Source organism: Clupea harengus, chromosome 1 (genome assembly GCF_900700415.2).
Source record: "Clupea harengus chromosome 1, Ch_v2.0.2, whole genome shotgun sequence".
Classification (NCBI taxonomy): Eukaryota; Metazoa; Chordata; class Actinopteri; order Clupeiformes; family Clupeidae; genus Clupea; species Clupea harengus.
The window spans coordinates 3,262,917-3,280,416 of record NC_045152.1 but is presented as its reverse complement, the minus strand read 5'-3'; the positions used below and the strand labels follow the sequence as shown (position 1 = coordinate 3,280,416).

General features: G+C 44.4%; 1 protein-coding gene across 1 annotated transcript in view; it reads right to left on the bottom strand.

Annotated features, from left to right (window-relative positions):
* Positions 1-17,500, bottom strand: part of jupb (junction plakoglobin b) — an 88,046-nt gene that overhangs the window by 31,227 nt on the left and 39,319 nt on the right. The window contains exons 2-5 of the mRNA XM_031564518.2: positions 14,245-14,297; positions 7,500-7,685; positions 6,041-6,297; positions 2,523-2,761 (exon numbers count right to left, since the gene is read on the bottom strand). Of these exons, the coding sequence (XP_031420378.1) occupies positions 2,523-2,761; positions 6,041-6,297; positions 7,500-7,685; positions 14,245-14,260 (698 nt within the window). The 5' untranslated portion in view covers positions 14,261-14,297. The remainder of the gene's footprint in view (positions 1-2,522; positions 2,762-6,040; positions 6,298-7,499; positions 7,686-14,244; positions 14,298-17,500) is intronic.

The window sequence follows — 17,500 nt, the reverse complement described above, 5'->3', positions numbered from 1 at the left end:
TCTCCATACCAAGACGCCGAGCCACTGACGAGGGATGGCAAGAACCACGAGAAGGAATAAATAGATTTGGACCCGGCTGAAGTCCTGCTCACTGTTTGGTGTTCACAGTGTTCTGTAATGGCTACAATGTACCTGAATGATTTATTTTGTTTAAACTGCTCACACACAATTTGTCACATCATTTCTGAAACCTGTCACTCAAACAGCAAAATCCCACACCAAATCTGCCAGACCATAAACTAATTCCACGCCTTTGACTTTTTGCAAAACATTTCACACATATTTCACTGTCTCAGACACATTGATCAGACAGACAGACCTTGAATACTTGCGTGCCTTATAACAGTAAGGCACTGCCCTTCAAAATGCAAGACACATATAATAGTTCCAAAGGAAGACATTGGTTGTGATGTTGGTTGTAATGTGATGTATGTGCTGCTGTGAGAAGACCCAAATAGGAGGCAGGGTACGGTCACACAGACTCACAGACACAGACGGTCACACAGACTGGGTACGGTCACACAGTCTCTCTTATACATCATGTAAAACGGATCAATTTATACACTTCTTACATAAGTAGATTACTGTAACGTAGTGTGGACGATGTTTCCATAATGGACACTTTGAAATGCTGTGTTGATGATGCATTGTATTGTAAAACGATTTATTTGTTACTGTTAAAGCCCTCTGCACCATAAATGGTCTGGCATATATATATATATATATATATTAGGGGTGGGGGGGAAATCGATTTTTCGATTTCTCTCGATTCTCTCTAGAACGATTCTGTCTCGATTCAGAAAAGTTCATAATCGATTTTTTAATTAAAAAAAAAAAAAAAAAAAATTCATAATCGATTTTTTTTTTTTTTTTTTTTTTTTTTACACATTCATTTTGTGTTGAAATGCAAGCGGCATCGATTATGGCAGACTCTGAGTAGCAAACTCAAATGTTTAAAAAATTGAGATGCATCGATAATCGTTTTATCGGTTTAGAATTGATAATCGATAATCGGTTTAGAATCGATAATCGGTTTAGAATCGAGAATCGGTTTAGAATCGAATCGTTGACCTCTGAATCGGAATCGAATCGAATCGTGAGGTGCCAAGAGATTCCCACCCCTAATATATATATATATATATATATTGTCTATTGTACGTTTAGCACTGATAATGCAAAAGGTGCGCTGTCTATGTGTAGTTGTGCGCTTACATATTCATTACCTGAAAAAGTCTTTAGCCTAACAAAGACAGGAGTGCTTTACATTCATCACACTAGTGTGTAGTTAGTGATTTAAAAAGTAAAAAAAAAAGTCCCTCCTAATTTTTTAAAGGGATTACTGAGTTTTGAATGCAGTGTTTCATTTTGCAGGAGATTTGTGGTGTTTTGCATTTTTTGTGATGCAGTTTTGTGAATTGTGTGTAGAATTTTGAAAAAAAAATAGACATAGTTTGTGTGTAAGCAGTTGTAAGAAAACTGTAAAGTTAGGGTCTTTGTACAACGTTCTTCTTCCTGTACTGTAATAATCAAAATTAAATTAAATAAAAAAATTAAATAACTGAGCCTTATCTCTGAGACACAGCTGTAGACAAAGGTTAGACATGAAGAGTAGTTGCATAAAAAGCACATAAAATATATTTAACTTAAGTCTCAATAACTATTAATATGGAACTCAACTCTAAATAAAGTGCATACAGTATTATCCACAGATCCACAGAATATAAAATGAGAGCGAAAGGCAAATGCAGCTTGCGATAGCTGTGCCTACCGGTTTCGTCATGGTTGCAGATTTATGGTGGACTGATTTCAGGAGAGATAGCATGGCATTTAGAGTGTGGCATGCTTTGGTCTGATAACATTGTTTACATGTCTATTGGCATTTAGCATACGAGTTGGCCAAAAGTGACTCACAGTGAACCACAGAGATTGATTTGTCTGATATCAGGTAAGATGACTGAACAGTGAACCATGAGAGACTGGGACTGAATGACTTTCTGACAGATCGATTGGATGGATAGATGGACTGATTGATAGGAAAAGAGAATAACAGCACACTCACAATAACTCACAATAACAACACCTCCCCTCCCACTCCTCCACACACCTCCCCTTCATACACCTCCCCTCCCACTCCTCCACACACCTCCTCTCCCACTCCTCCACACACCTCCTCTCCCACTCCTCCACACACCTCCTCACACCTCCTCTCCCACTCCTCCACACACCTCCCCTCCACACACCTCCCCTCCCACTCCTCCACACACCTCCCCTCCACACACCTCCTCTCCCACTCCTCTATACACCCTGCCCACTCTACACCTATTCTCACAAGGTTTGCCAATACAATACAACGTTATGGCCATGCAGATGAAATCCTATTTGAACTGAAACTGATTAAAGCAGGGCAATATAATATAAAGTGTAAAATAGTGTAAAATAAAGTGAAAAAATAGTGTATAATAAAGTGTAAAATAGGGCCTAATGCAAACTAATGGGGGCGGCGGGAAGCTAACTCCTCTGACCTGAGCATGCGAACGAGGGCGGGGATGCCCCCAGACTTGAAGATGGCGAGCAGGCCCTCGCGCTGGTGCGACAGGCTGTGCAGCACGCTGGCCGTGGCGCGCGCCGTCTCCATGTCGCTCGTGCTCTGCATGGCGCGCACCACCGCCGCCACCATCTGCGGCGACTGCATCAGCACGCGCCGGGACGCCTCCTTACGAGTCAGCTGGTTCACGATCATCGCCGCCTTATTCACCACCACCTGGACGTCCAGGAGAGGAGAGGAGAGGAAGAAGAGACAGAATAAGAAGAAAAGACCAAAAGAAACGTCAGGTGAGGAAAAGAAGTGATAGGAGTTGGTGCCTTTTTCTATTATCCACTTAGTGCCAATGAACATCAACGCTCATACAAGGCTCATGTAGGTCATACATAGATCAAATAAAATATTAAACGTAAAATGTATATATAATATATAAATAGAGGACGGGAGAAAAGACAAATAAACATATGAGGACTCCAAACTTGTTTACCAGTGGGACTCCCAGAGGCTGTCCAACATCACTGACCTTGCTGGACTCAGTGGGACCAGTAACTCACAATAAAATCAATGAAGCTCATTTTGATGATCTCAACTCAAAGCTTAAGCCCAACTCAGAATTTTTTCTGCAGCAGAGGGAAGGTCGTCTTGTTTAAACATCAAGGGCTTGTAGGCATCCACTAAACACAGGACTGGAATAGGCAGTGGCCATGAGTATCATACACTAAACACAGGACTGGAATAGGCATCCACTAAACACAGGACTGGAATAGGCAGTGGCCATCAGTATCAGCTCTTCAAAGTAAGAGTCCTTCCTGGAGGCACAGACACTTTAGGAAGAGCCAATACACGATAGGCACACTTTGGGAAGAGCCAATAACAGACAGACTCTTTTGGGGAAGAGCCAATAACAGACAGACTCTTTTGGGGAAGAGATAAAATAACAGACAGACTCTTTTGGGGAAGAGCCAATAACAGACAGACTCTTTTGGGGAAGAGCCAATAACAGACAGACTCTTTGGGGATGAGATAAAATAACAGACAGACTCTTTTGGGGAAGAGCCAATAAAAGGCCGGCAGGGTTGACTTCCCTTGATGCTGATTGTTGTCAACAGGAGTTTGAACCCAATGTGGAGGCTCATGTCATGTCACAGAGTCTGCATGTAACTCTTCTGAAATGGAAACGAAGTGAATGTACCCGCTTCCCTTAAGCTTTATGCCAAATAATGTTTCAGATCAGAAAGGGTCTACATTTGTTATTGTTATTATCCACATGATCCCTGAGCTTTACAGCCAGAACCTCATTATCAGAAGAGCATTACATAACCCTAGTCTTGACAAGGAACTTGCATGGTCAAAAAACTTCATAATAAAGCATCACACGTTGTGCTGCTCAGTCCTCGTTAGACTATAAATACACTATTATTAGAACAACATAAAATGCTAAGTGATGATAAGTATAGCTATTTGGATTCATATTTTTGATTTGAGTTCTATTTGGGTTTCTTCACAGTGTTGCTGTGCTGCTGCTGCTGGTGTCATTCTGAAATGTGTCTCCAGCTAGATGGGTCCTGATGAGAAACCATACTAGTGCTGTACATCTCACAAGACATGAGATGCAGAGGCTCTTTGCTTGTAATTGAACCATCAACAAAACATGAGGTCTGACCAGCTGGACGCTGCGGGCCAAACAAGTCCGGAATGTATGATCGCCCGTTTCCACGGCAGCCAGTACTTTAAGAGCCACGTGATTGGCCCGGCAACCTTGACAGACAGGGGCGTGGCACTGAGGCGTGTAACTGGATCAATGCTGGTGAACGTGGGCATGCAAGTGAACACTTACTGTGTGTGTGTGTGGGTGTGGGTGTGGGTGTGTGTGTTTGAGAGAGAGAGAGGGAATAAGGGATAGATAGTGTGTGCGCAATGAACACTCTAAGCTGATGTGTTTTTGTGTACATGTACCGTACAGTATTTAAAATTCGGAATGGGTGTTAGTCCGCATGGATTTGTATGTGTAAACTCGACCAGTACTCATTTATTGTGTGTGTCAGTGTGTGTGTGTCTGTGAGTGCATGAAGAACACACAAAATTGATACACTAAGAACTAAAGATAATGTGTGTGTGTGTGTGTGTGTGTCCACACAGATTGTGTGTACATGTATCATAAACTATTTAATATTTTGAATGTGTGTGAGAGAGCATAGGCATGTATGTGTGAACTCAACCAAGGGCTCACTTACTTCAATGCATGTGTGAGTGAGTGTGTGTGTGTGTTCGTGTGTGTGTGTGTGTGTGTGTGTGTGTGTGTGTGTGTGTGTGTGTTTGTGTATGTGTGTGTGTCTATGTGTGAATGGCCACAGCATGCAGCCCACCTACTGAACTGTGATTAATCTTCCATGTCTACACAATTTATGTGTGTGTGTGTGTGTTTGTGTGTGTGTGTGTGTGTGTGTGTTTGTGTATGTGTGTGTGTGTGTGTGTGTGTGTGTGTGTGTGTGTGTGTGTGTGTGTGTGTGTGTATGTGTGCGCGCATAAATGAGACTCGGAGAAAAGAGGGGGGGGCAATTAAGACAAAAGAGAGACACCCGTCACAGATAAAAACAATATTCTGAATATTGAATTAGTGAGATGCCAGTGACATACTTTCAATCATGCAACAAATGAGCTCAATGGGGTTCATGTTTGTTTTTACTGAGTGTAATTGTTTGTTTGTCACAGCTAATTCCAGCCAATAAACTGCTAATAAGGCAGGCAAGCATGGGAATTTAAAACTGAAGTGGCTGCATACATTAATATGGGGAAGATCTGACAGAAAAAAAGCAGTAGGCTGGAACAAGTACAGCTCTTTGTCTGTGCATCTCTTTCTGAATGTATCTAAATTTACCTCACTGTTCCTCGTCATCCTACTCTTCCTATCAATCTCTACACACTCACTCAATCAACCTGTCTCTAGATGCACCACCGAGATCTCTCACTCTTTCTCATTCTCTATCTCCCTCTCTCTCTCTCTATCTTTCTCATTTGTTCCCTCCCTCCCTCTCTCTCTCTCATTCTCTCTCTTTCTCACTGCACTTTAGTTAGTCGTTAGTTGTCAGATTTAGCTGGTTTGAATTTGGAAGGTGAGGTTGTGTGTTGTGCTTAACTGAAGAACTTAACAGTAAACATATATTTGTCAGCCAGGTTGAAGTTTGTCCTTTATATCGGGAAGTGGGAAGAGGTTTGTGGGAATGAGTTGAAATGTTTCAGGTGTCTGAACTTTCTCTCTCAGTCCCTTTCTATTTTTCTCTGTCTGTCTTTCACTCTCTTTCTCTCACCTTGTTGTTGAGCCACGTTCATAAGGGTGTGAAATCACTCTATCTTTCACTCTCTTTCTCTTACCTTGTTGTTGCCAGGTGAGCAGCTGTGTGAGCCACGTTCATAAGGGTGTGAAATCACTCTATCTTTCTCTCTCTTTCACACTGAATCCTCTCCCCCACTGCCCCCCCATTCCCCCTGCCCCCTTACCTGGTCATCGTCAGCGAGCAGCTTGGTGAGCTCGGGCACGGCGCGTGTGGCCAGGTCGGCGTCGTCCTGGTAGTTAATGAGGTGGACGATGGCGGTCTTGAGCAGCTGCGAGGGCTCGGCCAGCCGCTGGACGTTGGTCTGCTGTCCCGGCTCACCCTGGGTGGAGGACAGCGTCGCCTCGCCCTCCGCCAGCGTCTCTGGGAACATGGCCGCCCGCACGCGCTGCGCCCGGGTCAGAGTGTACTGGGCATCCATGTCTGCAAGGGGGCACCAGAGGGCAGGCCGTGAAGAGGAGAGCAGGCAGAGGACAGGCGTCGGCACAGAGAAACACTTACATCTAAAGGGCCGGTATTTAGCAGACACTTTCATCGAAAAAACGCCTTCCAAAGCCATTACAGTGGAGAGTACTCATCTCATCAACACCGGTGCTCTGTAATAATCTGGGCAGAAACTACCACGTAGAACAGGACTGAACTGGGTAAGTAACTCCCACGCCACAGTATTCATCAGGACAGTCAGAATAAGAGAGAGAGATAGTGAGAGGTAGAGGAAGAGAGAGAGAGATAGTGAGAGGTAGAGGAAGAGAGAGAGATAGTGAGAATGAGAGGTAGAGGGACAGAAAGTGAGAGAGGTAGAATGAGAGAGAGAGAGGTAGAGGAGAGGGAGAGGGGGGGTACAGGGAGGTGAGAAAAAAATCTCTTCGGATGAAAGAATAGAGTGCAGGGAGACAGAAACAGGGAGGTTCTACTGTGGGAAAGAAAAAGGATGGAGAAAAAGGAAGAAGGAGAGTGAGAAGGCCAAATAAAAAGAAAGACAGAAATAGAGATCAGAGCCCATATAGAGATAGAGACCAATGGAAATAGAAAGATAGGAACTGAGGACGGAGAGCGAGAGAGAGAGAGAGAGAGAGGGAGAGGGAGAGGGAGAGAGAGAGAGAGGGAGAGAGATAGTTTGGAACTGACTGGTTAGAAGAGGAGGAGAGTCTACACGAGGTGTTTTCCACCTGAACGGTGGAGACGACACTCAATGTCCTTCTTAAGGAAGAGGGAGAGAAAAAGAGGAAAACAGAAATAGAGAGATACGTCCTTGGGCAAATGAATTGACTCAAACGTTAAAAACTATGAAAACAGCAGTTATTTTCCAAATTATTGTTTATTCGTACGATCAAGTCACTTTTGATCACATTTCCGTAAGAGGTATGTCCATCTTTGTTGTTTATCATCTACAGGACTCGGTTTAGCATAAAATACATCACATTTCACACAGTTTTATCTGTCGGTTTAGCATAGAATACATCAAATTTCACACAGTTTTATCTGTCGGTTTAGCATAGAATACATCAAATTTCACACAGTTTTATCTGTGGGGGTACTACAGAATATTCGAAAAAACAGCCAAAACAGTTGAGTGAGTCAATTCATTTGCACAAGGGTGTAGGAAATGAATGGTAAGAGTCTACCTGAAGAGCTCTCCGCTGCCATGTTGGCGTTGGCGTTAGCGATGGTGTACTTCCTGCCGCCGCCGCCGCCACACTCTGACTCCTCGTCGTCTCTAAGGGTGGTGGCTCCTGATTGGATGCCAGAGTCGGAGGCGTAGTAGGTCTGCTGCCACTCTGCCACCTTCACCGAGCTCTCCGCCTCACTCACTGAGGGAGGCACAACAACAACAACAACAACAACAACAACACAGGACAGCGCTTTAGCAGACCTGGGGTACGTTCGTCGTAGGATTGAAGCTAAGTTAATCAATTGGCCTTTTAGCCCGTTAAGATTAGCGAGCTGATTGAGAACAGCAAATATCGGTTCGTTAACGGCTGATCCGCATCCAAATCATGTGGTTAATTTCAACCAGGCTAAACTTACCGGGGCATTTTCGCGTGCACGTCCTACTTCAGAAGGCAGGAAAGGTCGATCACCAAAACAATGATTTTCTAGCGGTATAATGGTTCTAAACTCAAAGAAAATTGCTCTTTTTTTCTCCGCTGGCCAGCAGGAGATGAACATGAACGCTTATGAAGAATACAAGACCATAATCATGGCAAAATTCAACACCGCCACCGTTGTGAGAGCAAGGTGTGTTGGGATGTTTATAGGGTGATATCTATGTATGAATAACTACCGGCAAGTGTCAACTAGTACAGAGGTTCTCTCTACCGGTTCGAAACTACAAGGTTGATAGTTCAAATCCCCTCACCTCCTTCCTCGATATAATTCTACATTTTCTTGTAAGTCGCTTTGAATAAAAGCGTCTGTTAAATGACTAAATGTATTAATAACAAATGCAATAAATTGAAGCAGTGAAAATAAATTGTATTTCTCTCTATTCTTATCATGAGTCCACCTTAATCGTTTTCTACAATAATGATATGCTATGGTGTACTAATAACGCTCATATAATTATGAGTGCTTTGTTCTCCGCATCACCGACACTACAAAAATGTACCACTCGCAAAAAAGCGCAAGACAGTCAATGTTCGACTGTGGTGTTTGCAATAAATGACTCGAGAAGGTCTTGTAAATGAATGATTCCTTGTCGGCTGAATCGGTAGCGCTCATACAAGAATAATTGATCTTGGCGATTGCAAAGAACTCTCTCCCTCCGCTAATCTTATTAACTATCTAATATCAGTCCTTGGTCAATGGGATCCCTTCTTTTTCCGGGGGTGTGGCAAGCTTATCCAGCTACACTTAAGTTAGCCTGCCCTGGAGCAGGTTAGTGCTAATCGATATGTAACTATGGTGATTTATCAAAAGTTGCTTCCACGAACCAAAAAGAGGGGCGTTTTTTATTTTAGCCTGAAAATTAGCTTGCTAAACCGCTTAGCGAGCTACGACGAATACCCCCCAGCATTCATTGCTACTTTTATTGTTACTGTACTGGCTACGTTACACCTATGTTAGCCCCCAGTAATAATTTCTATGTAATAATAATTTATTACACAATGGGCAAGATTACCACCAAGTCCTTTGCAATATGTGTAAAATTAATTTTATTGTACAAATTTCTCGCAATGTTTTTTTTCCTGCATACACGAAGTCCCTTGCATTGTATTGCACACCATTTTGCACTGTGCTTTTATACTTAGAGGTATTCGACTGGCTATGTTAGTCTCGCATATACTAAGCCCTAGCACTATGTGTAGCCTTAAGCCTTTATCGCGCAATGTTTTGCATTGTGCATGTATTGCTAGCACTACTCTCCTCAGCTATGTTGGCCGTGCATAAACTAGGCCTAAGCCCTAGCACTAATCTCCTGGCTATATTGGCCTTGCATAAACTAGGCCCTAGCACTACACAATGTTTTGCACTGTTCTGACCCCGTATGCACATAGCCCTTAAGCATTCATATACAGTTCTCAGGTGAAATGTCCTCATCACTGGTGTGGACTGTTTGTATTATGATTCGTCATATGCTACTGCATGCCTTCATTTTCTGCGGGGTCAATAAGGTACTCGTTTATCCATCTGTTTCAACTGACTGACAAATAACATATTGCACTTTTTACATGTTACAAAAAAACATGTTACAAAACTCTCCACATCAGTTAATACACTTTTGAGAATGTCTTAGCTTCACTCATTGACACGGAATACCACATACTGGGGTGTTACACTTTCACCAAAGTTTAAAAATGTTCCAAAACTCTTAGCTTTCCTCACTGACATAGACAGGGACAACAAACCCAATGTAGCACCTTTATAAAATGTCAGCTTTTATATCTTTATATCTTCATGAAAACACACTTTTTGGAGATAGAATAATATATGTTCATATTTTCCGTACCAATAACGTAACACATGAGGCCTAACCTCAGCCCCTGAGACAGAACAACCCCTTTACGAACTCAAAGCCTCACCCGCTAGGAAAAAATCATAAATTTGTATTGTCAGCCACACAAGCTGGGAACAAACACAAAGAACAACAAGCAGGGCAGTTCACCATTACCAGTCGCTCTATTCACTCACTGACAGGAAACAACGGAAATAAGGTGGATGGCCATCCACCATACAGACCACTTAACAATCGCTGGGATAATATCAATCAATCAATCAATCAATTCAATCTTATATAGCGCTTCTCTATATACCCGAAGTCGCTTTACAGAGTCCAGAGTCCAGTAGTCATTCATACACAGTCATACCGGTGGTGGTAAGCTACCTCAGTAGCCACAGCTGCCCTGGGGCAGACTGACAGATACTGACAGATACTGTCAGATACTAAACCATACAGTGTTACAGCTTTACAGACACCTCCCCTCTTCCTCCCTCATGGTACAGACACCTCCCCTCTTCCTCTTCCTCCCTCGTGTTACAGACACCTCCCCTCTTCCTCTTCCTCCCTCATGTTACAGACACCTCCCCTCTTCCTCTTCCTCCCTCATGTTACAGACACCTCCCCTCTTCCTCTTCCTCCCTCATGTTACAGACACCTCCCCTCTTATGTTACAGACACCTCCCCTCTTCCTCCTTTACAGACACCTCCTCTCTTCCTCCCTCATGTTACAGCTTTACAGACACCTCCCCTCTTCCTCTTCCTCCCTCATGTTACAGACACCTCCCCTCTTCCTCTTCCTCCCTCATGTTACAGACACCTCCCCTCTTATGTTACAGACACCTCCCCTCTTCCTCCTTTACAGACACCTCCTCTCTTCCTCCCTCATGTTACAGCTTTACAGACACCTCCCCTCTTCCTCCCGCATGGTACAGACACCTCCCCTCTTCCTCTTCCTCCCGCATGTTACAGACACCTCCCCTCTTCCTCCCTCGCGTTACAGCTTCACAGACATTTATTGTAACACACTTTAACTATGAAACTTCTAGAAACTCTTACAACAACGGCAACATTCATATTGACTTTCAAAAGAATATATTTTATTTTTAAATGTAAATGTTGTAGACATTGCAACTCTATTTCTAAATATATTTCGACAATCACAATTAAGTGCAGTCAACTCTGAGCCTCACTGAGAGACCAGAGCGGCCGCGAGCGACCGCCTCGCAGCCAGCGCAGGTGTACAAGCTTGAAATACAACTCTCAACTTCCTGTTTATTTGGACCAGGAGAATAAACAAGTGGCACCTTTCAATGTTAGACAGCGTCCATGAATCACTGGCTTAGCAGAGTGCGTTGAGCTGGGATGCAGTAGCATCACCTGACGTTGCACACACTGATTCTCTGAGTCAGCAGGATGGGAATAATAACACAGCAAACGCTGCTGCTGCTGCTGCTGCTGCTGCTGCTGCCTGCTGAATCAGAGCAGCGTGCACACGTTCAGCCATCAACAATCAACAGCACTCCGTACACAAAATACAAGATAAATATGCCAACTGTGACCTTGGAAAGATGAATAAAAATGAACTGATTAATTAGTAATACTGACTTAATTGTGATTGTCGAAATATATTTAGAAATAGAAACTGTTTACAAGAGAGTTGCAATGTCTACAACATTTACATTTAAAAATAAAATATATTCTTTTGAAAGTCAATATGAATGTTGCCGTTGTTGTAAGAGTTTCTAGAAGTTTCATAGTTAAAGTGTGTTACAAAAAAAAAAAAGTCCTTCACATTCGGAAACAGCCCTGACTCTGTCCAAAGTTATGAGAAGTATTTAGGCCATCCCTGTAAGAAACGCAGTACAGCTGTTCTCCTGTGTGACATTTCCTCTAGTCCCTGTTGCAGTGCTGGGGCTCTGGGCTTCGGGGACTGCAGCCATCATTCTCAGTTGCAGTGCTGCTGGCTGGGGTTCTTCTGGACCTGAGAGACTACGGCCGTCAGAAGGGACCTACTCCTGGGGGGGGGTTGTCTATTTGGCTTCCATTCAGAACTCTCTAAAGGGGTAAAGGAGCCCTTCGCTTTCTATTCCACACACAGAGCACATGATTCTGGAGCTGAATGAACCGAACCTGAACTGATCTGCTTTGCACCTGAATCACTTGCTATATGGACAAGAATACAGAGAGAAACATTAAGATCCTGTGTAGGAGTGGTGAAAGGTATACCAGCGCTGTTCTCTCTCAAAGCAGCTTGACTGCTGCCGCCTGGGTCGGGCCCAGCTCGATGCCACCATCAGTTACTATGTGGAGGACGCGTGCAGTATAAACCACTGTTACGCCCCTCTACACCCCTACTGGCTTTGCAGTGGCAGTGCAACAGCTTTTAGGTGGTGAATGGACATAATTCGCCTAATTGTCCACACCTGGGGAGGTGTGGATAAAAGCCATGCGGTTTGCCCTCAGACGGAGGCCTTGTATTCTCACCATGCTTTGGAGGCTGGTGAACACCATGTGGGTCATAACAACCACCTGGATTGGTGAAGAGTAACCCAGATCTATATATGTACCAGCAGTTGGTTCTTGTCCAGATATGGTCTAGATCCAACAAATAAAGGGGTACAGAGGTCTGGTGAAGTCTAAACTAATGGTTGGTCTGGTGAAGTCTAAACTAATGGTTGGTCTGGTGAAGTCTAAACTAATGGTTGGTCTGGTGAAGTCTAAACTAATGGTTGGTCTGGTGAAGTCTAAACTAATGGTTGGTCTGGTGAAGTCTAAACAAATGGTTAGTCTGGTGAAGTCTAAACTAATGGTTGGTCTGGTGAAGTCTAAACTGATGGTTGGTCTGGTGAAGTCTAAACAAATGGTTGGTCTGGTGAAGTCTAAACTAATGGTTGGTCTGGTGAAGTCTAAACTAATGGTTGGTCTGGTGAAGTCTAAACAAATGGTTGGTCTGGTGAAGTCTAAACAAATGGTTGGTCTGGTGAAGTCTAAACTAATGGTTGGTCTGGTGAAGTCTAAACTAATGGTTGGTCTGGTGAAGTCTAAACAAATGGTTGGTCTGGTGAAGTCTAAACAAATGGTTGGTCCTGGTGAAGTCTAAACTAATGGTTGGTCTGGTGAAGTCTAAACTAATGGTTGGTCTGGTGAAGTCTAAACAAATGGTTGGTCTGGTGAAGTCTAAACTAATGGTTGGTCTGGTGAAGTCTAAACTAATGGTTGGTCTGGTGAAGTCTAAACTAATGGTTGGTCTGGTGAAGTCTAAACTAATGGTTGGTCTGGTGAAGTCTAAACTAATGGTTTGGTCTGGTGAAGTCTAAACTAATGGTTTGGTCTGGTGAAGTCTAAACTAATGGTTGGTCTGGTGAAGTCTAAACTAATGGTTGGTCTGGTGAAGTCTAAACTAATGGTTGGTCTGGTGAAGTCTAAACTAATGGTTGGTCTGGTGAAGTCTAAACTAATGGTTGGTCTGGTGAAGTCTAAACTAATGGTTGGTCTGGTGAAGTCTAAACTAATGGTTGGTCTGGTGAAGTCTAAACTAATGGTTTGGCGGACTGCCTCTCACAGCACCTGGTTCTGGTTCAGATCTGAGGGTGCGTTCGTAAATGTTGTGTTTATTTTATTTATTAAAAAATTATATTCTACCATTTAAAGGTATGATGTTCAAACGAAATGGTGCATTGGTGAACTGCCACTCGGAGCATTCTGAGCGGTTTTTTTGGCACTGTGAAGCCGTTCGTAAATTCGGAATGCTGTTGGAATTGTTCGGTTTTCCGGAGTGTCACTTTCTCAGAGAGCTCTGGACACTTCGGCTGAACAGACAGAGCGACAGTCTAACTGGAAAAAAGTTCAAAAGCTGCTGCCCTATTGACAAAATACAGGCAATAATTAGTCATTCAACAAAATCGCTTACATAGTGTTCATCATCCTCAATGTCGTCAAGCTCTTGAATTAAACATAAACCCAATTTCAACACGGCTGTAGGTGTCCATTTTGATCCATAAAAAAAACGTTGTGAGATGGAACACTCTGTTTTTTCGAACTGCAGAGCATCAGTCCCTTTTCAGAGTGCCTGACTGAATTCATGAACACGCCCTGAATAGGATGACGGCCATCTTAGCATCAGCTTGGGGACTGTAGGGGACAGGGAAAGTAGTCAAGTCTGCGCAAAACATTTCCGCAAGAGAGGAACCAGGTTCTTGATTAATTCCCTGGTTTGTAGGGTGAGAGTGGAAGATAATCTTACTGTCAAAAGCAGGAGTGGGAGCCTTTGGGAGACTGAGGTCTACTGGAACAGAACGAGCTGTAATTCTGCCTGCCTACTAATTAACATCAAAGGCTGCCTCACAAGGGTGGCTAACAGCTATCGTCGGCGTTTAAGTGATTGCCGGAACAGGGAGATCTATCAGGGAGACTAATGTGTGTGCACGTACTTTGCATGGACATCATCGCTGTCCAATCTGAAAGCCGGCCTCTTCAGAAGAACCTGGAGAGAGGGAGAGAGACACAGAGAGAGGGGGGAGGGGAGAGAGAGAACAAAATGGAGTTAGAATGGACACCAATACACAACTTTCTCTCAGAAACCATATGAAACGCAGAACGATGAGGAGCCCCGTCCAGTGAGCAGCCATTCTCCCTTTTATCACTTCCATTAAGAGCTCGACTGGGAGAGGTGCTTTTCTCCAGATCTCAAAACAATAAAGTAAACAGCCACGAAGCTGCAGCGGGAGAGGAAGTGGTAAACGTTGGCCCGTAAACATCAAAGAATCAACAGCCCACAAGCGGTCCCGGCGGCCTCCTCTCCCCTAAATAGCACAGAGAGAGAGAGAGCACTCCCCATGGAGAACCAGTGCACAGAGAGAGAGAGAGCACTCCCCATGAACGTGACATTTCGGAGCGCTTGAGGCATCCCTCCCCAAAAGGTTCCCTTGATTTCTTTCTCCCCTAAAACAATGCTAGATTCATGACTATAAATAGGGCGGCTACGGCATAGAGAATGACATAGAGTGTGTGTGTGTGTGCGAATGTGTGTGAAGGAGGTGGTTTGTATGTGTGTGTATGCATGTGTGTGAGAGAGAGAGTTTGTGGGTGTGTGCTTGTGCGTGAGAGATAGTTTGTGTGTGTGTGTGTGTGTGTGTGAGAGAAAGTTTGTGTGTGTGTGTGTGAGAGAGAGAGAGTTTGTGTGTGCGTGTGTGTGTGTGTGTGTGTGTGTGTGTGAGAAGGAGATCATTTGTGTGTGTGTGCGTGTGTGAGAGAAAGATTGTGTGTGTGTGTGTGTGTGTGTGTGTGTGTGTGTGTGTGTGTGTGTGTGTGTGTATGAGAGAGAGAGAGAGAGTTTGTGAGCGTGTGTGTGAGAGAAAGTTTGTTTGTGTGTGAGAGAGAGAGAATTTGTGTGTGTGAGTGTGTTAACATGTTGGGGTGGAGGCATTCAAGGGGCAGGATTGAAGAGCAGGAGCAGCAGGAGCAGGAGCAGCAGGAGCAGGAGGAGGAGCAGCAGGAGCAGGAGGAGGAGCAGGAGGAGGAGCAGGAGCAGGAGCAGGAGGAGGAGGAGGAGGAGGAGGAGCAGGAGCAGGAGCAGGAGCAGGAGCAGGAGCAGGAGGAGGAGGAGGAGGAGGAGGAGGAGGAGCAGGAGCAGGAGCAGGAGCAGGAGGAGCAGCAGGAGCAGCAGGAGCAGGAGCAGGAGCAGCAGCAGGAGCAGCAGGAGCAGCAGGAGCAGCAGGAGCAGCAGGAGCAGGAGCAGGAGCAGGAGCAGGAGCAGGAGCAGGAGCAGGAGCAGGAGCAGGAGCAGGAGCAGGGAAGCTCGTCTCTCTCCACCTCACTAGAACACGGCCCTGGGAGGGGCAGGGGTGAGACGACAGAGAGCTGTCTTCTCTTTCTTTAAAGAGAACACTGAGAGAACTCTCTTCCCTCGGCAAACAAATTCAATTATTTTATTATTAGCCTGTTTCAATTATTGACAAATGCTTCCTTTTGAAGAATTATCTTGCTGTCAAGAAAAACCCAGAGAAACTGCCCAAGCTTTTCTCAAGACAAAAGAAGGCAAAAGACAAAAGAGTTCTGAGTCTTCAGATGGAATTTGTTCAACAGCAGCTCTGCTTCACCACAGGGCCGGGGCGAACGAGGGGGTGGGGGAGGTGGGGGAGAGCCCTCGCTGCCACTGCACCGCGGATGAGGAAGAGGAAGAGGACGAGGACGAGGATGAGGACGAGTCCTATCTGTCATGCCAGAGAGGGAAAAGCAGAGGCGTTGCTGCGAGAGGGATTAGGCTTCACGCGTCTCAGTCGCATGCTACTCATCATCATGACTGAACGGGCGAGGCGAGCGAGCGAGCGAGCAAGAGAGCGAGGGAATGAGCAGTCAAATGTCGATTCACACGGGGACGGAGAGAGTGCTGGAATACAGACTATTGTGTCGTGGACATCAAACACAAGTTGAGTAGATGTGACGGGGTACATGTGAGGACGGCAACACTTCCAGAGCGAGGCCAATCTACCGCGTGTTTCATCTCAGCATCTCAGATAAAGATGAGAGCACATCCCTCGTGTCAGACCTCCTCCGCACGTACAGGGCCTTACACACTAGGATACCCTGCATTCTGTGTGTGTGGGCAGAGAGAATGCGGAAATCAAACACAAGTGACAAAAAAACACATCATGAGATTTCACTGTTTCAATCAGGAAGGTACTCTCTCACACACACAGACAGGCATGCACTCTCTTTCTCTCTCTCTCTCTCTCTCTCACACACACACACACACACACACACACACACACACACACACACTTTTCACAAGCCAACCCTTCCATCCACATACCGTGCCCTTCAAACACTTCCAGAACAAGGGAGAGATTCACATGCCGTTATTTCACAGATGCTTTCCCCCAAAGCCACTGACAGTGTTTCACAGGTATACATTCTTTCATCAGATATTGCTCCCGGGATGATGAACCCTCGACCTTGGTGCTGTTAGCACCTCAGTATGCTAGGTACAGGAACGACTGTAGGAAGAGATCTATGAAGCATGTTCACTATGTACTGTGTAGTGTGTACTTCATCTATGAAGCATGTTCACTATGTACTGTGTAGTGTGTACTTCATCTATGAAGCATGTTCACTATGTACTGTGTAGTGTGTACTTCATCTATGAAGCATGTTCACTATGTACTGTGTAGTGTGTACTTCATCTATGAAGCATGTTCACTATGTACTGTGTAGGGTGTACTTCATCTATGAAGCATGTTCACTATGTACTGTGTAGTGTGTACTTCATCTATGAAGCATGTTCACTATGTACTGTGTAGGGTGTACTTCATCTATGAAGCTTGTTCACTATGTACTGTGTAGTGTGTACTTCATCTATGAAGCATGTTCACTATGTACTGTGTAGGGTGTACTTCATCTATGAAGCTTGTTCACTATGTACTGTGTAGTGTGTACTTCATCTATGAAGCATGTTCACTATGTACTGTGTAGTGTGTACTTCATCCCGTCCCAGTAGGTTAGGTCACTGGCTGAACTGAAAAGAGCTACTGTGAATGGAAGCATGTTTACTATGTACTGTGTAGTATGTACTTAATCCTGAAAAGAGCTACTGTGAATGGAAGCATGTTTACTATGTACTGTGTACTATGTACTTAATCCTGAAAAGAGCTACTGTGAATGGAAGCATGTTTACTATGTACTGTGTAC